Raw genomic sequence first — 24,799 nt, 5'->3', positions numbered from 1 at the left:
TCAGACTTTATGTAATCACAGCGAACCGTGGGAACCCAAGGGAAAAACTCCTCCTCCACTGAACATCTCAGATTCAGAAGATAAGAATGCAGTCTGTACAGAGCTGCTCCAACATGAAGCACCCAAAGAAAAAAAAAAATCAGATGAAAAGCAACTAATTTAGTTTTCACAGCATGACAGTATGCTTATTTTTTTTCCTCTTTTCTTCTAAGTCTGCTCTAATCTGTGTAATATATCTCAACAACCTCAATACTGGTTCTGTTTTGAGTTTTGAGCTGCCCATGGGCGAGTTAAGGAAGGGACCCCAACACTGCTCTGTTTACTCTTACATCTAAACAATTTCCTTGGGAAAACATCATGGTTTTATTTGTAAAAGCACACACACATTAAAGCAATGCGCATCTTGGCAGTTTAGGTCTGTCTTATGAGACTTCATCTTGTACTTATCAGTCTAACCCGGAGGCAGGAATCTCACAGATGACATAATCCTGATGTCACACCCTATTGTGCAAAACCCTTGCCAGCAGTGAGATGGAAAGTCAGGTTTCCTTAGCGCTAGGATGCATAACAAACGCATCTGGATTCAATCTGCAGGGCCCTTGCTGTGAAAACCACAGTAACTATCATGCCCAAGAGAAAGCCATCACAAAGGGCTAGTAACCATTAATGAAGAACAGTGAGCTAATGGCAATAAAGTCACTTCAAAGCTTTCCATGGGTTTTTAGTTTAGACAAACTAGGTTTACATCTAAACACAGACAGAGCGCTTACATAAAGAGCTCACAGCTGCCTAATCACTTTGTGAGTTGAAAGTTGCACTGCAGGCATCGACGCTCAGCAACTGCTCCCCCATGCACACCTACAGGCATGAGCACTGGCAGGCTGCGCTAAGACCAAAAACACTAATTACACCTCTTCCATCTGGCGCTCTCCTTTTATTTACTTGGCGGAATCAGTGCTGTTCCATGCACAAAATAAATCAAATTTGGTCAAACACACAAGTGCAGCAACCGCTACAAACCTTGCGAGAAGTGCAAAGTGTTTTAAACCTGGAGAGGAACAAACTCTCCACTCAGAGGATCTCATGGTCTGTAAGACCAGGAAATTAGATGACAAACTACAGCAGCACTAAGGAAGAGTTGAAGTCCATGTGCAGCTCTAACAGAGGTTTGTCGTTTTTTCTTATCAAGTAGATGAAGGCTAATATCGGAGGGGGTTCAAGCATGCAATCCAAAACAAAGAAAAAAGGTATAAGCAGCTAAAAAGAGGAAAGCTATCCAGTAGCTTACAGGACATTTGAACATACTTGGTGGTTCAGATGATGGCACAGAGTTCAGTGGTGAAGAGCCACAGAGTCAAGCCAATGATAGCCATCCCTGAAGCAAATTGCAGCCGTTCAGCGAGACTGAACACACTGATAAGAACAAGAGTCAGCCCTCAGCACTCTAAAAATTAAGGGCTGAGCTTGCTGGTCACTGGGACCTCACTACTGCACCTGCCCAGCAGTTCAGTCCCTCCAGGCTCCCTAGCAAAAGGCTCCTGAATCTACACATTCTTGGAGGCACACACATACAGCAAATTACTGTAGCCTTTCCTCCTCGAGCTGAAATGAGAAAGGTCATGTATGTTCAGTTTAGGTCCTATGTATGCTGCACAGTACTGCAAATGTTTGGTTTGGGGTGCCATCCTCAGCACTGCTAACACCATCAAAAATGGGAGTGACTAACTCCGTTTCAGACAGGATTCCAATCCAAAGTTCAATAACAAGAGGATTACGCACAATGAAGACATTTTAGAGGTCAATCCTTTCCCAGACCTCCTTCTGCTCCTACCAAATTCCTTGTCCAGAGCTCTAATATAACAAATGGAAAATGGATCAACATCAAAACACAGACAGAAGCAGAAGTTCAAAAGGCTTCACAGCTTATTCTGTTGAGGGAACTCAAAACCTTAATCAATAAAAACATTTTCAGGAGCAGAATGATTAAGAGGGAGCATTTGTTTGGGTTTTTTTAAAGCTGTTAAAAATCAAAAGTTAAGTTCGCTTAACCCAAGAAACAAAGAGGTAAGGGATAGCTTTCTAAATGTATGTCAGCTTACTAAACTGGTCCAAAGTTGCCAGAACTCATCTTGTTTGTAGAAATATTCAGATCAGCAGCATCCTCCCCCAGGGAGGTCTACTTAATCACTTCAGAAACCATTTCTTCCAGAGAACAAAGAGCGATTAGATTACTTAATTAAAGCAGTGATTATCTCCAACCCAAAAGAACAGAACACAGAATCTAAAATAGATAGATTTATCCAGATGCCCTGGTCCTCATTACGCTTTGATTTCAATCAATCACACACACACGTCAAGCAAAGGGCAATAAATTACAACCATGTGTTTGAAGAAATTATCTGCACGATATTGGAAGTGGAGAGCCAAGGCTCTAACTGAATGGTGTAAGATATTAGACTTCCATCTGGGAATAATAACCTACTGAACAAAAACATACCAGGGCATTAGCTTCAGGCAGTGTCCGAGTTAAACCTGGCAGCAGGAGATCAAAATCAAACAGTTGTTTTTTGGGAAAGTGACATGCATTTTGGGAAAACAGATAACCAAGAAATATGCTTGTAGTTTAACATATATAATAGAGGTGGAATTAAAACGTAGCATAATTCCTCTTTAACCCAGAGACATGAATGTGCCTCCAGAAATACAAGGCGGGCAACCCTAAAGATTCGTAAAGGTAGTTTGCATTAAAACTGACCCTCACAGGGAACGACTCAGCACTGGTTAGGAGGCACTGAGGATTCAGAAAAATTTTTCTTCTCGAGCTTTCACAGTTTGAAACAACTCCATGTGATACTACAAGGCTTCTCCAAACTTACTTTCACACTACAGTGTGCTGTCCAGTAAGCTTCTGGGGACAAAACTCAAGCCTAAGACTAGTCACCAGCAAGCAAATCTGAATGGATTATTTCACACAAATTGTTAACAAATGCGTAACAGGCTCTTTGCCTCAAAACACCCACGCTAGCAGGTGCCAGCCCCTTGGGAAATGGCAAATACATGCCGATGACTCACTAAATGTAGGTGGATACTTACCACACCTGATTAGAACAGAAATCTAAAAAGGAATACGGGCCAAATGGGACCGACACATGGAAAAACTGAAGCTGTCTGAAGTCCTGGGAGACGCCCGAGATGAACTTTGTGAGATATTATCACTTAGTGTGCGTAAAACAGGAGATAATCCAGAGGAAGCTTGGACTGTATGCTGAGAGCAGAGTGGGAACAGCACATATTCTCAAAAGTACGTATTTTTCTATAGAAAAAAAACCTCTTCCGCTTCCACTTCGCACTGCTACAACCAGTATAAGATGTATTTTAAAGCTGGGGAGTGAAGCAAGCACCACGCAGAGCAACATCTCAGAAAGAAGTGCTTACCAGGTATTTAGACACACAACATCTTTCTCCGACAGGCAATCCATACTGGCTAGATGACTGCAAGCACAAGATCCAGCAGTGTAGCCCAGCAAGGCTGGAAACAAAGCCACAAACTGCTTTGAAAAACCTAGCAGAAGCCTTCATTACAGGAACAAAATGTCTAACAGCCCAGGAAATTCAAGCACACTGGAGCCTGGTGTTCTCTGTGAATGACTGCTTACATAAGATTATTTTTGTATTAACTGTTACCTCTCTACCATAAAACACAGCATAGCTGTGGTTAGAGGTGTAGTTCAAAAACATTCCCTACCCCGCAGAGAGCGGGACAGAACAGCCTCTTAAGGGACGGCTGAATGAGAACCTGATGTGTCGAATGAGACGCTTCTCTCTCAGCATCATTTTCATCCTCTTACTCTGCAATGCAAGCTGAAAGCCTAACAGCGCAACAACTGCTGCACTTCAACTCGCATTTTCTAAGAAAGAGTTTGTAATGTGAAGTATTGATTAGCTTGGTGTCACGTACGAAGGTCTGTTTGGGCAGACAACCCCACAAGAGTGAACAGGGACAACAAAAATCTCTGCAGATGAATTCAAGGAACTTTTTTCTGCACACCCTACAACATGACCACAGTTACTGGAAGGTGGACCCGGTATAAATCTTCCCCTACAACAGAAACCGTAATTTCCACAAAAGATACGGTACTGAAGACTCCCAGCACGCTACTGATTTTTTTAATACATCAGTGCTTCCAAATGAGCCCGAAATATTTCACAATGCTGGAGAACCTCTGTTGCCACTGGCTCTGGAATTTGAAATGAGACTGATAACTTTGTCCCCGAACCCATGCACTGTGCACTCCTCTCCCAGCACTGCAAGCTGCCAAACCAGAAGGCCAGTGACACCTTTAATCGGCTTCACACGGCTCAGACCCACTTCTGGCTTTACAGTGGGTATGCAGTATTAGCTTCCAGCTCTAGCAGGCCATGGAAATGACATCACTGCAATTGCCATCTTGCTCCCAGAACAGCCTTCCCCACACTTCAGACTCCCACATGCTTCAGCACCTGTTACGCCGGTAATCGTTACAGTCATTCCCAATCTGATATGTTGGCAAGACTGGCAAGCAGCAGTGAGAAAAGCTGGCACTTGTTGCCCCCACCTCATCTTTCCCCCCCTCCAAACTCCAACTAAAAATTAAGCTTCTGCTGTCAAAATACAAAAACCAACTGCCTTATTAAGGGAATGTGGAGTCCAACTATTAGAACAAAAGCATGTTTCTATCCAAATCTCTGTTGTAGGTAAAGTACAAATAATTTCTAATTTCAAGCATGAGGAACCCTTCAAATGCTCAGGTTAAGTTTCCCCATCTTTGCAAATTCTTTCCAAAAATGCCACAATTCTTACACCACTCAACAAAATGTAAGCCTCCCTTCTCCTCTTTTTCTGACACATTTCTGAGATCATAACATGCATCAAAGCGTACTGTGCTGACAGACGCACTTATCTAGGCTGACTACACTGCAAGCCGTAATGCCTCTGTCATCTCTGGCTGATGACACGAGAATGAAGCCTTTGTGAGAAATCCCTCCTGTACCCCCTCTAACAATGTATTCGCCTGTAAAACTTGGAGTGACAAACTGAAACATGAAATTTGATCCAATCTCACCTTTTACTTTCATACAATATATTAAGACTACAGTTGTACCACATGCTGAACAGGGTTCAGCAGATTCATCTAAGCCTGACAGCAATCTGTAGCACGCTTTCTTTCCAGCAAATGAAACCCTTTTAAAGTTGCTGTATCCAGCCACAACTTCATGGTCATCTGATCAGAGAGGGATTTAAAAAGACAATCTTGGTTCCACAAACCTACTCATTTTCATCTCAGTGTATTAAAAATCCTATCAGTCCTGCTCTGTTCTGCACCTGGGGATTAACTGCAAACCTCTCTTTACTGCATATGCAAAATTCCTTTCTTCCAGTAAGTTCAAATACCAATAACAACTGTTACTGACAAGAGAAGTTGGATATCTATGAAAATAATGCATGAAAGTAAGTAGAAATTTGATACCTGTAACAAAAGTGTGAGGATTACACATCTGGACAGGCTACATTTACATCAAGCCACATCTTCAAATGAGTAGAAAATCTAGCAAGAAAAGTACCTTATAACCTGCTTTTGTTAGCATTGTAATGGCACGGCGACACATCATGAACTACATCTCAGGATGTGTTTTATCTCCATTTTTGGGCAACAGGCAGAAGCAATGAAGTTTATTCACCTTTTTCTCGGTCGTTAGGCATCTCCAATGAGAAAGCAACCCGCTACTGGATAAAGCAATAAGTTCATTTTGTTTTGCGACACACACTTGCTTTTTAGATTTCACATTATTATTTCTATCCCATCGCTGCTTAGGAGACCACAGTCTTATACAGAAGACCGCTAAATCTGATTACATCTTGAGGCCTCACATGTGACTTCAATGCAAGACCAGTGCAGTCCCACCTTTTAGAAAAATTGTTTGACAAGTCACCCAGACAGTTTGCTATTGATGCTTTAAAAACAACAGTGCTTAATCTAAATTTGTCTTACACATGCTCTATTAATTCCTTTGCTGTACACCTCTTGAACAAGACAGAGCCTCAGAGAAGCATCAGAGAATGGCCCCAGCAGCAGAAGCACATTAACCCCCACACAACTGCTGCATTTCAGTACACGTCATTTCACTGGAAGATATGAAAGGTGCTGCTACATATATAGATATTTTGAGAGAGTACAGTCTTGAGGGAATGGAAACAGCAGATGGTTTAAGACTGAACTTAGTCAAGATCAAAGAGAACACAGGTCATTTCAGGACAAAGACGCCATTAATCTGTTAAAGCGGGGAGGGAGGCAGGAAAGCACCTCAGCCTCTGCCTTTAGCATCAGCTGACAAATTTGATCACGTTTTTTATTGTGTAATCACAGCGGATAGGCTTGCCAACAGCAGACCAGCAGCTGCCTACCCTTCTTCCTCTGCTACACGTGGGTATGCCACTCCCAGAGGCAGCTAGCGACCACATTTTAGACTCATTCTGTGTATTGCATGCCTGCTGAAGGAAAGAAAGAAAGCAGAGGGCTCTGTACGGTAGAACTGACATACAAATCTCTGTACTGGTCAAAGGCATTGTTGGCTTCCACCTCCAGCTTGCGCAGGCGAGCAGATGGCATGGCACCGTCTTCCAGGGGAGGATCGTATTTGTTACTCCATGGTGATCTGCCAAAGAGACGAGGAAAATAGAGACAGTTAGAAAACCAAGACAAGCTCGGAAAGGTTTGAGATTGGCGGGTCTGGCCTGATCCACAGACTCTGAACTTCCAAAAAAAATCTCAGTACCAAAAGCCATCTATCTGTAAAAATATCACCCTAAACAGCCATTTTAAACACTGACAAAAGGGGGACACTGACTCAAACTTTACAGTGTACCTGAGGAACACTCCCTGCATTCAGCTTTCTATATATAAATAATCATGCTCGGGTTTGAATCTGTTCCTTCTTAATTACTCAAAAATGAAGCCTCAGCTGTTGCACATTAGATATTTAAAGTTATTTTCATGCAAATACAAATAGATTATGTAGTTTGTTTGGGATTTCACAGTATTTGAGCCAAACACTGCTGTCTGCACTTAAGGTTCAAATTCTCCTCCACTATTTTCCTTTGAAATAAACTCTACTTTTAGCATAACATTAGGAAAACATATGAACAGTTTGAAGGATTTAACAGGGTTTGTAAAGCTGCAGGTTTTACTATGATTTCTGCAGGTGTGAAAGACTTTTGTGCTCTTAATGAAAGATTTGGTATTAAAAGGTTAATGGAACCCCATGCCCATCTGCTTGAGACTTTTATAATTCCCAATCTGTAAACCTGCATTCTCCTTTTCATTTCCCCTGGGAATAACTAACCCACTGCTAGTTTAAAGAAAGGTACCTCTACCCTCTCCCTGTTCAATTTTAAAGATACTCCAGCCTACTAACACTAGGTCCTAATGCAGTCCATACGTAAGGGCTTTTTCCTCAGTAGCCATTTGTTATTAATTTCTCAGAAAGGCAGCTAGTTTTGACATCTGTTTAATGCAAAGCACAAAGCACAGGCTCTGCTCCGCTCTGGCTTTGCGCTTTCACAACACTTCACTCCTCCCCACTACATCTGACTCAAAAGGTGAGACACCAGGAAAAGCTAAATCATTATGTCACATCCACCCGGAGCAATGTTTTTCAGGTGGTGGTTCTCATTTTAAAAACAGTTGCTTAAAACTCAGTTGTTTTGGAGTCAACAGCTACAGTAGTGCTCCTTTACTTAACAGCTCTCCAAAATCTGGGAAGGATTCACACAAAAGTCACCACCGGTGCTGTCTGCGGGATTCCCCCATGGCACACCTACACCCGTCGGGCAGCACACACAAAACCGAACAACACCGCAGAAGTTCAGGCAGACAGAGCACTGACCTTGCTATCACAAAGCCTGCAAGAGCCAAGCCAGGGCTCGTCCGCCTGGCAGTGCAGAGGCGTACTGCCACCTTAGCAGCAGCATCCATTAGGATGCACTTAGTTTTACTTTCTCTACTAAATTTTAAAAGGCAGATTCCAAACAAAATTTTACTGGTTTCTGTAAATTCAGACCACTGTGCTTCTCCATCACGTCCAAGGAAACCGGTGAGCACAGAACCCACGCAGAAGTCACAGTCGAGATACTTTAACTGTAAACATTAGATGTCTTGCAGGCTGCAGGAAAGGGATTTAAGGGAAGCCCAGCAACATGGATTTTTCTAGCTAGCAGATTGTGGCATTTTCAGCCCATTACAGTTGGAGCCAGCAAGCAACTTCACCTAAAAAAAAAACCCTCATAACACAACCCCGTGTTTTTTTTTCTTTTTGTGGAAGGGTACTCACAACACATTTAAAAACTTAAATGGAGGCTATTTGAAGAAAGACAGACGGACAAGCACTTAAATTTCAAAAGTCAGACCTCTAATTTCCCTAAAAGTGAATGTTTTTTGTTTCAGCTAACAGGTTTCAGTGTTGTTGGCAACAAATTCCCCATAAGGATTCCATTTAATAAAGTGATCAAACATACTTAGAGTGGAAATGTATGGACAAAGTCAGGGACCTTGAAGTCTTACATATATATTAAAAAAAATAAATTAATAAAAGCTCTGCCTTCACAATGTGGATTCCATGGCTGTCTGACATCCTCCACAAACCTTTGTTATTATAGGAGCACTCGCAGAAGCGTCTGCGAGACTACGCGCACAAAAGGCTGCTCCCACAAACAGCAGTGCAGTAAGATGAAGAAACTGAAAATTATCTATTTATGAAGACCCAAGAGAGACTCCAAAAATCTACCTTCTGCTCTGACCCATGTCTGACATGGAGAAAATCAAGGCTGTCTAAATATGAGGAAGGAGTAAGCTGTGATGGGCTAAGCATCAGGATGTTCATTTCCCTGTGTGATGCCCCATGAGCACTGGCGGAGTTATCACCTGAATGGCCAAACATCCCGCGGCAGTTTTTTTTCAAAGCTAACTCCCAGGCAAATTGTAAAGCCACTCAAAAAAACCCTATAAAACTTGATTTGCAGTGAGAAAGTCTGACTACCTAACTCCACCTTTCCTGACAAAGTAGCATGAGGCTCAGTTGTCCGCAGAATGCCTTGAAATCCTTGGATTAGTATTAAAAGAAATGCAATTAGCAGCCTCCCCAATAAGAAGAAAACTGGTGTTTTAAGTGCGCAGTAATTGGGGACACAGCATGTCGCAGGCGGGGAACAGTATTTCTCGGGACTTCTAATTGAGCGGGTGGTTCTGAAAAATCTTTGTGGAAATATCAAAAGCTTTTAAAAGCACAGTAAACTCCTCCTAGATTTTGGCCTAATTGATTAAATTAGTGTAAGAGCCACTTCCCATAACAACTTCAGATTTTATGAGGTATGAATAACAGTGTCTGAACACAGGCACAGAATGGGATTAACACACGCACATGTTAGTATCGCTTGGTTTTCAAAGGCTTTTGCTTTGTGCCTAGGAAAGAATTTACTTCACGAAACAGAGCTGAGACCAATCAATTCCAGAAGGAAGAATCACTTCAATCCAGAATGCTTGAATCAAAAGCCTTAAAGAAAAGCATTCTTTAATGCCAGCAATTAATACATTACGCCTATTCTATACGAACAAATGAAATAGCTTTTCTGAAACCTCATTACCTAATAAGTCCTGAAAATTTCAAAGCAATTTAAAAAACAGAAGCCCTGCTCCTTCCTTGTAACTATTTAAGTATCTTCTCAGAACGCAAGCGATTGAGCACATTTCAGAGGCAAGCATGAAACAAACCTGAACGGAAGGGCTGCTGCGTGCACTAACGAAACGCGGAGGGGCAGGGGGGACCAAGCGTTGTCAGCTATTGCAGCACGTCACAAGACTGTTTAACAAGTGCCTTTTCAAGTTTCCTGTGTCTCCGGTGACCGATGCTCATGTCAACAGCCTGAATAGAATGGGACTGCAAGAAGTGTATCACGACTTTGGCGAGGAAGCATCTCTTGAAGGACCCACAAGAAATACAGGATCTAACCCCTTCTCTTGCATCTGCCAGAGAGGATACAGCTGCGCAAGTACATCTTGTGGAGGGCAGAAGCTAAAAAACTCTTATCGTAGCTACTACTGATTAAATGCATGTAGCTGCTAACGTAGATCTGACCAACTTAGGCATATTGGCTGAATGCACAAATGCTTTGAAAAGGCACCAGGCTCTTCTGTAGAAGGTTGAACAAACTTTCCGTGTTGGACTAGTACCCTAAAAACATGAGTGAACACTTCACCTTAGCGACCTTCTTACTTCTTGGCCCACTGCAACAGGTTATATTTACAAAACCTCATTAACATTTACACTCAGCCACAACCCAGAAGCACTGTCAAACCCTGCATCCATTATCAGTCTCCTCCTATTTCTAGGACAAAATGAACCTCAGCATGTTCCCGGTGTAAATCATCTACAGACAGATATGCTTTCAGTTTAGAGAAGTACCTTTCCTGCAGCTCAAAGCAATTGAAACCAATCAATCTAAATCCTTCATAAGTGTACCTGCTTCTGCAATGATGGCCTGGAAAAAAAAGTGTTAAAATATCTTCTGGAATTCCACTTTGAAATAGAATTCTTAAAACATTCTGGCCAGATGAATGTAAAACACTAGTGCAAATCTGGACAAAGCAAAGCTGGATTCTTACCGTAGATCAGTTCCAATTGCTAGTGCTAACAATGTAAGCTATTACACTGACGCTACAAGGAGGTAGCCCTCATAATCACAACCAGAAGCAGCAGATTGGCTGAGCTGTTAACTCAAGACAGAAGACGAACGAGGGTCATTACTTCACAGCCTAGCACCCTTCGTTAAGAGAAAAGAATAAAAGCTAGCTGATGCAATATTCACTAAGGTTTCTGGACTATAAGCTTCGTGATTCTTCATTAAATATTTGGAACTATGCCACTGCCACTACAGCCATTAAGAAAAGTCTGGCAATGCCAAAAAAAAAAAGGGGGGGGAGGGGGAATCACTCAGCAAATAGTTGAGTGATTACAGTCGTTGAACTGTAATCCTAATGGCAAGGTATAGAATAAAAACATTAAAAGAGAGGCTGCGTTCAAAGTGGCATTCCAGTATTACAGCCCCTTCTACTTCAAAATTCATTATATTATAATTACATACAGCTTATGCTGTTCAAATATTTTCATTGTTTTTGTCTACAGTCCTCAGAATAAATTGGCTGTTTTAGTAGAGAGGGATTCCTTTCCCTTGCTAAAAGCTTGGACCAAGATTTTCATACAGAACTAATGACATGGCATGTCCAAAGTCAGACTCTAGCCCTTGCAAAACATGAGTGAAAGAGCCTTTCCCAGCTGGGAAGTCTACCCTGTTTTGTACAAGCAGAAGATGATTTTGTTTAAACCAACTGCTTGCATCACCTCTTTTCTGTTGTTATCCATTCCAGAGATATTACAACCTTGAAACAATAGATAATTTCATGCCAAGGCCATCACAGTCATTTCTTCTAGAAATCCAACTGGTTTTAATTTGCTAAGGTACAACTGTACTGCAGAAAACCTAAGAGAAATGTGTTAGTCACCCCTTTAACAAGATAACAACAGCACATTTTAGGCTTCAATGAATGACTGCAAATCACAGTAAAGAAAATGTGCAGAAACACTGTGGTTTCTAGGAAAAAACACATCTTGTTCCGGAGACAGACAGTGGGGACCTGCCTTGCAAAGGTCATCAGAATTAGCAGCCATACAACCACGTTATCTGAAACTGAAGCACTCCACAGCGGTCTGGAGAAGATGATGTTTATGCTCTTTCACATTAGGGAAATACTAAGAACTTCCATAGCAGATATGATGAGCATGTGAAACAGTCCCAGCTTCATCATCGAAAAGAGTTTAATATCATTACGTTTCTTTTTGTGGCTAAGAATAAGCAGAAGGGACTGCAATACTTGTACGTAGCTCTCATTTACAAAGCAAGCCAGTTAGTGCCTTGCTTCGGACATGAACTCACCTATATGAGTCTCCATCTCTGTTGTAGTCACACAATAGATAGTCTTTTCCTACCACCTTGTCTCGTGCAATCTTCAACGGCTGATCAACAGAGGAGAGGAGATCTTCACAGAGGCTTGGGACCTGACGGTTTGGAGAAAAAAAAAAAACAAACAGGGAGGGAAGAGAGGGTAACACATTAAGGTTAAAAGAGACTGGCATACCTAAGAACAGATTTTGTTATTAATAGCCCACATCTGTCCCAAAGCCAGAAACCCTTTAAAAAAAAAAACAAAGCAAGCTGCACTTAAGTTACAACACAATCCTATGCTCCCACCTCCAATAATTTCAGATTTAATTACCTAACCACACGTGTGGTCCAGTACACTTAAATATATACATTCTCAATGTTCACTTCTTGCCAAAGACGGCCAGTAAAGTGATTGTCAAGGGCTGATGAATAAAGGTAAATATTTATAATGGAGTGGAAACGAGGGAGCTGCTAAAAGAATACGCCATCCATACGCTAGAGTGTACTTTTCACAAGATCCCACTCTGGGTAGAGTTTAGAATAGTTTCCAGGCAGCTGGCCAAACATTACCACGTTGGCTAATAAAAATACGCGTGTGTCTGTGTGCATGCACATATAAAATCAAAGACATCTCCTACACAGGTAGCTTTTAATGGATTCATAATCCCAGCTGTCTCCCTACACATCACGTGGAGAAAGACTACAAGATCTGCTTTTAATGTGGCAGAGAGGCTTTGATGTACTGCAAGGGGATGAGATGACATTTTCAGCCTGAAGCTAGCGTGGATGCAAGCACAAGCAAATTCCATCCCACAGCCTCTTGTTCTGGGGCCAACGACGGCCCTGTTATCAGTATCAATATTCCTATACTGGCTTCGGCCACACTAGCAGCTTCCTCCAGGAACTCCATCAACCCTGCAGATACTTCAGGGCAGGTCCAGCAGTGTGCCCCAATCCACCTCCACTCCTGGAGCCATTATTGAACAATTAACATATCGCGTGCTTCCCTTGGGAAAAGCTTTCCAGATTTCCCCCCAAGGAAAAGGGACTGAAGTGAAATAGTTTGTCAACAAAAAGTTGGGAATGCAACAGGACACAAGACAATTTGTAAGTTATGAATATACTGATGACAACAAGCTAGTACAGAAGATAAATAACCAATGTGAAATCTCTGCGGCATTTCATTCTACATTGCAGAGATGAAAACCTGATTGAGAACATGAAGACAAAAGGCAATCCAGGGAAAAATTAGTCATGAAGTGATGAATTCACAACTCTTAAGAAATGAAAAGAGAAGGGAGGAAGGAATAAAGAAAATATGGAAATGTGCTTTCTTCTCTTCAAGCCACTGATTCAGTGAACTGATTGGTATGATTTAAACGGAATGAAGCCTAGAGGGGGAAAAAAACAAGCTGGGATGCAACAGCTCCCGAAAGCACAAGCACAAACTATTTTAATGCACTAGATGTGACATAAGAGATCAAACTGCCCAAAATAAAAACATTCCTAATCCCAAGTACAAGGCAGTAACATACAGAGGATATTAAGTCAAAGTAAGCAGGGACAAATATAAAACATGACCACAAGAGACCAGAACACCCATAAAGGCCAAAAGACAAAACAAGACGTGACTAGCAAGAGATGCAACACCTAATCCACACAATCACCCCGTAAACACACAAAAAAGAGGAAAAAATCAATAAATAGCTGGTAAAGTTACCAACAGTGCTGAAATGTTAGTTTGGTGGTTTTTACTTTGGTCTATATAATGGTAATTAGGGATAACTGAAGAGTCCAGATTAAAGAGCAGGGCAGATAAATATTTATATAAAGCTTGACGCTTCTCATAGGAGCTCATCATTTGATACTTGGAGACCTGGCTGAAACAACCTCAAAACCATTACGCATTCACTGAGTGTATAAAAAGTGGACAAGAAGCAAGCAGCTTTCAGGAAAAACTTTACTTTTTCTGAAAACAGACAACCCTAATACTCCACGGAGCTGATACAAATCAGCAGCGTCGCGGCCCAAGTTCAGTGAAATGATGTATCTGTGTTCATGAGCCCATCTGGTTCTACTTTGTCTCTTCCTTCGCTTCTCCATTAGCTATTAATTTTAGGCTGACTCTTCAGGCGGAGAGCAACTTGAGACAACTGCTTCAATTTTGGATGCACACATAACAAGACCCGAAGCACCTCATCACGAAGAGCTATGCTCCGGGTTGGTCCTGGGAGTGACCAGCTGAATATATTCCTTCCTCTCAGCGGCTCCTTGGCCTGCTGCCCATCAGCAGAGAGATAAGCGTCTAAGAACAGACTCCTCACTCTGACGTGCGTTTAGAATGAGTAACAGTGATGAAAACACAACTCAGAGAGAAGTGGCGTTCTTCCCAGACTCTGTTTCTATCTCATTTCTTTGGGAAAAGCCCTATGCTACACAGGCGGTAACCGAGCACAAGAGATCTCGCTGCACGGTTCTTCAGACTCAAATATAGGTACAAAGCATTTTCAAAAGAAACCCCAAACTCAAGACAGAGTCAATTCCCTTGTAGAAAAGCTCCTGATAACCATCCAAATTTACAACCCTTACAAAAAGCCACACAAATAACTTCTAGATCTAACTTTCTTTTAAAAATAGCACATGCCTAGTGTGGCGTTTCCGTACTGCCCAGTGGGAAAGCACAATCTTTTATTGACTAGAAGGAACTCTTAACAGATTGTTTTTAAGATGCAATCTATTTAATTTCCATGTAGAAACAGTGAACTAAACTTACCTCTGGATGATTTGGTAACACAGATATTTACAAGCACGATCATTTTTCCAATTTTTAAAAGGTGTGCCTAGGCTTACAGCCATAACAATGAATGCATTATATCACATACTTACTAGAATATAATACTACACTATATCATAATACTCCATTGCGATAGCCTGCTATGTATCCATTGTCTCTTTGGTACAGACACTCTACAGAACTTCAGGCAATATATTCTTTCCTCCCTCTTTCAGAATAAAACAGGGAAGAAAGCCCACTGATCTATTTCAGAAGTATCAGAAAATTTCAGCAGTCTTTCTGAAAAGAACAGAGACATTCCAGCTGATGGACCTACTCATGTAATTCTAATTACCAGAAAAACAACCAAGTGTGGCATAGTTACCCCAAGAGAACCATTTTTGTATCATTTATTACATCAACTTTCAACAGCTGCTGTACTTCCTTTCTAAGAATGAATTTCCAAGATTTATGTGTACTGGCCTTCCTTTGCTCCATTACAAAGCTGCTTACCAGGCAAACGCAGGAATTTGAACGAGGTAATTTGCAGCTTTAAATACTTCAGCTACCTGTTCATGAGACTATTTGATTCCTTCTGAATTTAGGCCCTTTGCATTTTAGAACACGCAAAGACAAGGCATCCGGCACAGCCGGGCTAAGCTGGCTGCTGCAATGTAAGCACTGTGGAATTATTTTACACTATGCATACAGCTTTCCTTAAATTCTTCATGTCAAGCATTAAACCATCCTCAAGTATTTAAATTACTTTTGGGCACATTCAGACTCTCGTAGAACGAAGTTTATATTTAGCAAGAAAACATAAATATCTTCTGACCCCAGCAAAGACAACTCCGCTTAGAAGACCAACTGACCCTCTGAGTTTTTTTCAGTCTCAAACAGTGTATTTGCACTGTTAACGTTTCTTATTAGCTTGTTCTGTGTTAACTGGAAAGCCAGAACGCACTTAGGAGCCCGCGTGCATGTCTCCAACAATCATTATATAGGGAATTTTGATTTGAATTCAGAAACGCAAGAATTAACCCACTCCCCAGGCAAAACACTGAAATGCCAAAGCAGTCATTTCGTTCAATTCATCACTGCACTATAAATAATTGTCACTGTGATGAAAACATTGAAGCTATGAGGATTGTTTTATAAGCTAAGACAGGGCTCCCATCTTTATTTTCACACAAGTTTTTCCCACTCTAAGCACGGGAAGGTCAAATGCAGAATACAAGCTTAACCTTGCACCTTTAGCTAAAGGCCATCCTTACTTTAATTTGGTCCACGGCGTACTCTGGACCCTAACACACCCGTGTTTCCACAAATAAGCACTCAGTCGTCTATTATGGTGGTTGTATGCATAGTCATTGAGCAAGACCACCCTCAATGTAAATTAGAAAAGAAAAAAAAGAGCGGAGTCTCAGGGGGTCCAGACTCAGCTGTTCAGCCTGGAACTGAACAGCAGCATCATTCAGAAGCACATACCATGCAACAGAGCACTGCCTTTGTGGGATTTTTTTTTCCAAGGAGATATACAATGAAGGTGTAGTACAGAGGAAAGAAAAACTGAATGAAAAGTGAGTTAAGCATACTCTCCTGCATGTTGAACAAGGATTCTGTTGTCTCGTGTAACAGTATTCTCCATCAGAGCAAGCCAGGTATGTGGACAGTGTTTTAATTAAGTCAACTGCTCTGCTATCAAGACAAATAATCACTTGTGCCAAAGTCGAAACCGTACACTTTTTGGAGCAGCTAAGCTAATAATCATTCCTTCTTGACTCACTTTTTGGTAAAGGAGCTTATTATCAACTAAACAATTGTTTCTGCTTTTTTCTTTTTTCTTTTTTTTCCCCTCCAAATATGATTAAACAAGCTTCCAAAAAAGGTTAGAGGAAATAAGAAAAGTACTTCAGCTCTCCATGTCTTAAATGCCTTGCTTTGATCATGGCTCAATTACATCAAATTCTGCACCCTACATATTCAGGACAGTTAATATTTTGGCTTACTAGCATATTTAAGTTGCATGGCTAAGTTGGTTGTTTTCTTCTACAGCCTTGACTGAAATGAATCATGCTTACAGTTGAAACAGCAATATTGTCTGTGTAAAGTTCTGGACTTGGAAACAGACTTTTTCCATGTTTATTCAGAGGTCAGCGTGTACTGACCTCCACAGCAACCTTATACACCGGAAAACTATGCTAAATGCAGAAAAATTGAAGATGAAACACATTTTTCCTTAAGTACCAGAAGGAAGATGAAGCGAGCTTCAAACGATTAGCAAAGGCAGCACTCGGATCCATTTGTGGTTTGAATTTGTGTCTCTAACATGCAGGTATCTGAATACACATGTGACTATGGCAGTTTTTAATTAAAAGCCACATCCAAACAGGAAAGCAAGTATTTTAATTGCATATGAACTCTTGATTTTTCTTTTTTTAAGACAACTTACATCATCACAGAAGAGGAAAAATCCACTGCCCGCGCTACTTGGGGAAATTGCTTGAATGCAAAGAAGAGCCTGTGCAAGGTACCCAGCACTCTTGCAAAACAACCATTTTGGCACACGACCCCCCCCCCCCCCTCTTCAGCCTGGATTCCTTCCCTCTGGGCCAGCATCTAATAAAATATTTTTATAATTTTTCTGAGTCATTCCACAGCCTCAGAATTTCCTGTTCCTGCAGAACACAGACATGGCCTAACGGATGTTGTGGAAACTCAAGAAGGAAGCCTGGCTCCACTCATCTTGGGCCTAAAACCACTAGTTAAGTCACTCCCACAAATCCACACATTGCTAAACCTTAATTTGATCCATCAGATGTCCAAGGGCCACACATTCTTCAAGCTTTGTTTATTAAATGACACTTAAATGGACTTTTGTGTTCAAGACCAGATGTAATTGATATTGGAAACAGCTCAGCTTTATTCAAGTATTTGCACTGAATTCCAGCACTGAAGAATTAGCAAAAAACCAAAATTAAAACCAATCAGCTTTTCTGGAAAAGGCAAACGTTAACAAGATTGCAGATTCAAGATCTAGTTAGCAATGTCATAGCAGAAACGTTACATTAATTACAGAATTTTTCAATTCAGCTTGAGGAACTACATTTAAAAAAAACTCTGAAAGGTGACTACCGTTGATAAAACAGGATCCTTGGCATTCTTCCTGTGATTTGCTGGATAAAATAGGGCTTTTGCTAGATTCAGCATTCTGCAGCTTACCAAGAAACAAAAGCTAGCCATCTGGCAGGCACAACCAGACTGCCCTAGACTTTGACTAGTGACCTGCAGGTGAAGGCTTCTGTATCTCATTACCAGCCACAAGTCCCATGAGCCATCACAGCGTATCAATATCTTGGGAAGTCTTGACTATTTGTGTCAAGAGTCCAGCCTGCTTTGGAGATACCGAGCAACAGTTAAGGGATGTGCAGAGGTACACTCTCTTCAGCAATGTTTCTATAGCCTAGCTTTCCCCCACTATGTTTAAAAGATGTTGGATAGGTTTCTAATTAGTATTCAAGCTCATCAAGTGATGTCCCCCCCCCCCCCCCCCAGTCCTTTAGACAGATATTTTAACAGACTTTTTAAGGGTCTCTAACACCAGCAGTGCAGTGGCAGGAGCCTGGAAGAAAAACAAGACACAGTTTAGGCTTAAAAAGAAAAAGAGTAAGTGAATACGAAGCCAGAAATGAAATTCACTTTTATATCTCATGCAAGTAAGTGGGGTCACTAGCTCTAAGCCAAGCATCACATTAACAATTTACATATATTAATTGCTATCTCCAATTACTATCAAGATATCCAGAGGTAATCTTTTCTAGCTGGAAAGGCTTCTGCTTACAGCCACTCACCAAATGGAAAACTGGCTCTCAACAACGATAAATTAATTCAAAGAGCCGGAGCCCCTTTCTTTAGCCATTAATCCTTGCATTAGAAACCAGCCTGGCTGCTGGTGGCTTAGAGCCTATCACACCGGTCAATAAGTGCAGGAAGAACAGCAGGTCAAACACTCTGCTTTGAGACCACGAGGCTGTCAATGCACTTCTGCTTCCACCCTTTTGTTTCTAAGTTGTCATGGGGTCTGATTTTGTTTTTAAACATCTTCCACCCTCGTTAGATGTTCAGCTGGACATCTGCATTCAATTATTTTATCTTTTGCCTCTATACTGCATACTTAGGCTCTTGGACTCACACTACACAAAGCTCCAGTCACATTCTCATGTTCTTTATGATCTGTGCAGCCCAAGCAATGCTGTTTTCCTGGGGATAAATTCTCTAGCTTCATATATCTTCAGTTACTAAAGGCATGCAAGCTGACTTGAGACTTGCCTGGAAGCACACTAGCTACATGAAGCAAGGTCCTGAATATTGTTCAAAAAACACTTTTAAATTCATCACTCTGGGACTTTCTAAAAAGTAACACATTCTGCTAAATGTACTTAAGCATTGTCCTGTGAGGAGGAAGCAAAGATGATCACCTCTCAGATCTTTAATTGCAAACAGAGCCTTGAAAAATAATCAGTAAAGTTACTGACTGCTATATCTAGAAAGAACTCTAGCTGTAATTCTTCCATGGCAGCATAGCTTCATTCTGTACTTCAAGAAAGCTGTTACTTTTCGGAACAAATTGAGTATTATCTGAATATCAGTCTTACTGGGAGAAGAGAGGAAGAAAGTTGTGGCTGTGAGAAAACCCCACTCTCCTGGCGAGTCTGCTTGTCCATTCTGTGTGTCAGTTTTGTAAGGATGATTCTCCATTCCCATCTTTCTGCCAGCCATCTGATTTTTCTGAAAAGTCACCTAGACTTTTTCATCTAATTTATATTATATACATACAGGCAAACATCCAAATTAAACACTCCGTAGGAAACTCATACTCGCAGAAGTAACCTGCTTAACTTTACCAAGATTGAGGGCACACCAACTTCCATACTCCAGCCAAAGCCATCAGGACAATCCTGTCACAGACCCCTTACTGAGCACAATAAATCCATCTTCCACCTTTCCCAGAGATGCACCCCTCTAAAACACCTCAGTGAAGCTGTCTAGCAAAAAACCCCAAAAGGATTCGGAGGCTGTGACCCCAGCTATGACTCAGCCACCCCACTGTGTGCGCTGCCAAGGTGTCCTGGGAAGGTGATGCCTTCCTTCAGGGCTGCTCTTGGAAAGAGCACAGCTACAAGTACATGGGGACTGACTTAATGTACAACTTCTCTTAAGAGAAAGGAAGCAGAAGGACAATCCTCTCCAATTTTTCTGATCTTTCAGTATAAACCATTTAGCCACTCAGAAGCAAGCTCTATCAGCTTCCTCACTTCATGCCACTCTGATTTCCATGAGCCAAAACAAGACTTCACTCTTAACTGATATAAGAAACATTTCCATCCAGAAAATACCCTTAATATTGTCCTTTTGGCAAGTGATGAGAACAGATGTGATTCACAACTGGCTTCTATAAGCAACACAGTTATCAACAGCAGCAACTTCTGGACGATGTGAGGCAGTAAGGAGGTGAAAGTATTTATGCTACACAATTAAAATCTGTGTTAATGTTACAAGTGCTATCACATGGCGTATCTTCACAACAACTCCACGTCAGAGCAGTGCAATCCCCTTTAGCACTCCTCTTACAGCAACTGCTTTAGTTCGGACTTGGCTAACAGGTAGATGCTCCAAGGCTTCAGTTACCCCAATTTCCATGGAAAATTATCCTAATTTAAATTAATGGTCCTTAAAAAGGTATGGGCCTACACTAAACTTTACTTGTAGAGATTTATAAGTCCTCTTGCACATTTTGACAGCCTCCGAGTAGCCTATTTGCAAATAATGACTAACTGAATTCCAACCAGAGCATTCTGTGCCAAAGCACATTACCAGCACCACGCACAGCTTCTTTCAGGCAGGACTTCTGGAGTACCATGATTGACAAGGTCTCTAATGAACTCTAATTGAAGACTCGGCAGTTTGAAAAATGCAAAAACAGATGTGGTATAAGGGCAAACCACAAACTGTTTTGCTAATGAATGAAAAGTGTCTGGTCTGATAAGGGCCAGTGACCCAAAAATCCTCTTATTCCACCCACCCCTTTGACTTCATGTTCAAGTTTCAACCCTTTCTCTTGTCAGCCCAACACCTGGGGGCAGTAACACACAGCCTTGAACGTATTCCATGTACTCCTGTTGGCACCACAACGCTCCTTCATTAAAAAGCAGCGGCTTTGACAGAGTAAAAGGGACCTCAGGGAGGGAACTTAGTGCTGTTATCCTTCTCAGCAGGAATACAAGCCTAGGAAGTAGACATCAGCTTCTCACTATAGTAGTTTTGGCAACTTTTTTGCCTACAAAGATATTTCAAAGTCATCTTCACCTCCTTTCAATGGATCTTAAGCAAGCATAAAATTAGTAGCTACGGTCATGAGTCTGGAGATCAATTTCTGAAGAAAAACTACAGAAAGCTGAGCTACAAGCAGTGTTCAAGTAACAACCTACGCTTCACAATGAAAAAAAAACAAAACAAAACACGGGCCTCTACTTCATGTCTGCTCCAGCATGGCAGTGCAATGAAGCAAGGAAACCAAGCACAAAGGAAGCAGGAAGTCAGGGTGCCATCTTCTATAATTCTATCACAAATTTAATGAACCTGCTCAAGCTCGTCGTGCATTTGGAGTCTGACCTTTTACTTCAAGGAGGTTATTGTCTGGTAACGGCACAGGAAACACAATTAAAACATCAGCTGTAAAGATTTGGATGAAACTTTCCAAAAAAGGTCAAAAAACTGTTTGCCTGAGTCTGGCTTATGATGTTTTTGGAACTATTACAGGTGGCAGTGTATACACTGCTCGTGTCTAGCTAGAGTGTAGACTTCAGTCGCGCAGACATCAGGCTGAGAGTGGCTGCAGAAGAGGTCTACGGATGCCTCAACAACAAAGACATCATACTGGATATAACAAACTATTTCATCTCCACCCCAGAGAAGGGACTGCAATGACTAGTGTGGGAATCACACAGATCCTCCTTCTAATGAGCACCAAACTGGTCTGTTTCATGTTACACTTGCAATATGAAAAGAAGCCCAGTGAGCGCGTTGCTGATGGAAAGCATGTAGAGCACTAATGAGCACCATCCAAAAGTAATTCCAACATTTAGAGGTAACCAGCAATTTTCTGAGTCATTAAAAAAAACCTCATACCAATTATACAGTCAAGCTTACCATAGCTCCCCAAACAACTCATTGTTTTGCATGGTCCTTGAAGCTGCTCAAACCCCGATATCCGTTCAGTCCCCCAAATTTCATCAGAAAACCAACAGTGTCACACCAGATCATATCAATGATTTACTTATTCTGTGTCCTACCTCCAGCAACAGCCACAAAAGCGATGCTTTAGGCTGCCAAGAGTTTTGGTGGCACAGATGTAGCCAATTACTAAATGGTTTCAAGAAAGAGAAATAATCCCTTCCCGCAGGGAATAATTTCTTTCCTGACGCACAGAGCTTTCTTACCTGTACCTTGGCTTATGTAACTAAAAGCAGTATTTAAGTAGAGCTTGACAAATGTAAGTCAGCCACAACTTTCTGACCATGGGACTCCTCCCAAGCTCACTAAGCCCAGCTCCAATACCACCTAGGAACAGACCTCCTCAACTAAACTTTTACCTGGCAAGCAGCTGCTCTTCTGCACACAAATATGACAAACAGCTCAGACATAATTTAAACAAATTAAGAGGTACTAGTTCAAATAGCTGCTATGTGCAGAACCATCAGGTTTTCAGGGTCTCTCGGATACGGTCTGTCAGCATCATGCGTAAAATTCAGACCTGCCACAGAAGAGGGATGTACTTCTTTCTATAGATAAGAGGAAAGGCTGAATTGAAAGGTCTAACGGCACTGCTCCAGCCTCCGTGTCCTCTGTCTGCAAAAATTTACAAGCTTAGGTCAGAAATAAGCCACATATTTAGGCTGGACAACAGAAACACACTTTCCCAGCTGCCCATACAGTAGGTTCTCTACAGATTAAATCCGTGCCACACACTGTTTTCAGGGACAGTTGACACTAGCTAGCCTACTCTAGCCCAATTGTGCATCACAGCACGTGCAACTAAATCCTATGACACCCGTAATGAGCACACGCATCCTTCTTAAGCTAGTTTTCTTCATTAGCAGCTCACAGAAGGAAAACAAATGTTTCAGGGGCAGGCAGAAAACAGGCATCAGGCACGAGATGGATGGCCAGGGCTTCTTCTGGCCACTCACTGGACTGCAGAATTCCTGACATAGCATAAATAACAAATAGATTTGGGTGTTCCCCAGAACCCCAGAGTTCTGACATATTCTGTCTCAGCAACGTCTTTGAAGCATGTGCCATAGCACACCCACCGCACCTACGGCACGAGTCCTGTGTCAAACTACAAACAGGCAGGTGCTTTATCAGGAGACAATACACACGTACAAGGGCATGCAGGGACCTTCTATGAACTGTTCCAAATTACTTGTACTAAACAGCAGCCTCCAAACTGGTGATGACTTCATTAAGAAAGCTGCTAATGACCCTTCATCCAAAAGCATGCAGTACCTGTTTGGCTCACCCAAAATAAGCATGCAGATTCCTGACATTGTCTGGGCAATTGCTGTATTCTTCAACCTTGCCAAAAGACAAGGAGAGAAACAAATCACCACACCTCCGAGATGCTTCAGAAAATGTTCTTACATACCAGATCGTCGTTACACCCAGGACTCAGCTGTTACTTGGTCACAGCATCAGATACTCACCAAGTCAATGAGGTCACTGAGATTCTTCTCTATCTGCTGCGGAGGCAGACGCCTCATCAAATCCAAGGCACAATCCAGCTGCTGGTCACTCTGCAGAAACAAGAGCATCCCTCCGTCATAACATGTACAGGTAATACATCATGTCCACACACACACACAAGAACGGCAGTGCTTGCTGACTCCTCTGATATGAAAGACAGTTTCTAATTCTTAGCAGCAGCATGTTTTGTATTAATATGAACAGATTTCAACAAAGTTCAGATCGCAGATTGTTAACTTAGTATTGCAAAAAGTGTTCTAGACTACGGATTTAAGAGCGTAGCTTTGACTGGTGTCGTGCCGCCAATCTAACATCAAGCTGTTGATGGAAAGGAGTCCAGTCCTTACCTCACCAATAACTGCTTCCAACATTTGTGCAAATATTTAATGCATTGTTTTTCCATGCTACGTCAATAATAATCTGGGTTAGGCAACTGAAAATTGCAGTTTTAACACTTCCTCATTTGTATCATGCCATTCAGCTTGAGATAACTAGTATCCAAGACAAATTCTGTTCCAACACACAGCACTCTCCCCCTCCATCAGCTTCATCAAAAAAACCAGAATGAAATGTGCACACAAAGTATGATTCATTATTTCTTTCTTGCTACAAAACACACACCAAAAGCTGCCTGCATCTGAGAAATCAGACTTTCATTATTTTGAGATCACAGCAACATACTCCAAAGGGCTTATTGCAGCTGGTCTCACATCCAATTCTGACACAAAAAACCCCTTGAACTTCACTTCAGAGACAGAAAATGTGCAACAAACGCACAGACGCTTGATGAGCTGAACCATGTTCTTGATATAACCTTTAGCTCTCCTTCTCCCCAACAGACAGAAGCAGAGACTCTCCTGCAAGCCTAACAGTACCCCAGATCTGCACGAGCTACTTTGAGCAGCAGGCCACCAGGCAGCTGAAGCATCGCCAGTTTGCTTTCACTGCTTCTTTCCTTCCCCTTTTGTCTTTGCAATTTCTAGCCACCCATATACAACAAGCTTGGCTTTGATTTCTCCTTTCTGTGTTCTGCCAAGCTCCAAAAGTTTTATTTAAGCAAGGCTTCAAAATTAAAGCAGCTACATTATCCCATTGTTCAAGCAGCAGCTCCCAGGTCAGGGAGAAACAGGAAGCAAAGTTTCCTGCAATTAAGCTATACCCTAGCAAATGAGGAAAGAGGGGAGCTCTCT

At 41.7% G+C, this 24,799-nt stretch overlaps 1 protein-coding gene across 3 annotated transcripts in view; it reads right to left on the bottom strand.

The window, feature by feature from the left end:
• Window positions 1-24,799, bottom strand: part of CAPZB (capping actin protein of muscle Z-line subunit beta) — a 70,176-nt gene that overhangs the window by 19,818 nt on the left and 25,559 nt on the right. For all 3 annotated transcript variants that reach the window (XM_075437133.1, XM_075437134.1, XM_075437131.1), the window contains exons 3-5: window positions 23,570-23,659; window positions 12,023-12,144; window positions 6,580-6,693 (exon numbers count right to left, since the gene is read on the bottom strand). In XM_075437133.1, coding sequence (XP_075293248.1) covers window positions 6,580-6,693; window positions 12,023-12,144; window positions 23,570-23,659 — 326 coding nt within the window. The remainder of the gene's footprint in view (window positions 1-6,579; window positions 6,694-12,022; window positions 12,145-23,569; window positions 23,660-24,799) is intronic.

Source organism: Opisthocomus hoazin, chromosome 16 (genome assembly GCF_030867145.1).
Source record: "Opisthocomus hoazin isolate bOpiHoa1 chromosome 16, bOpiHoa1.hap1, whole genome shotgun sequence".
Lineage (NCBI taxonomy): Eukaryota > Metazoa > Chordata > Aves > Opisthocomiformes > Opisthocomidae > Opisthocomus > Opisthocomus hoazin.
Note: the sequence above shows the minus strand (reverse complement) of the source record. Positions and strands in the feature narration are given on the sequence as shown.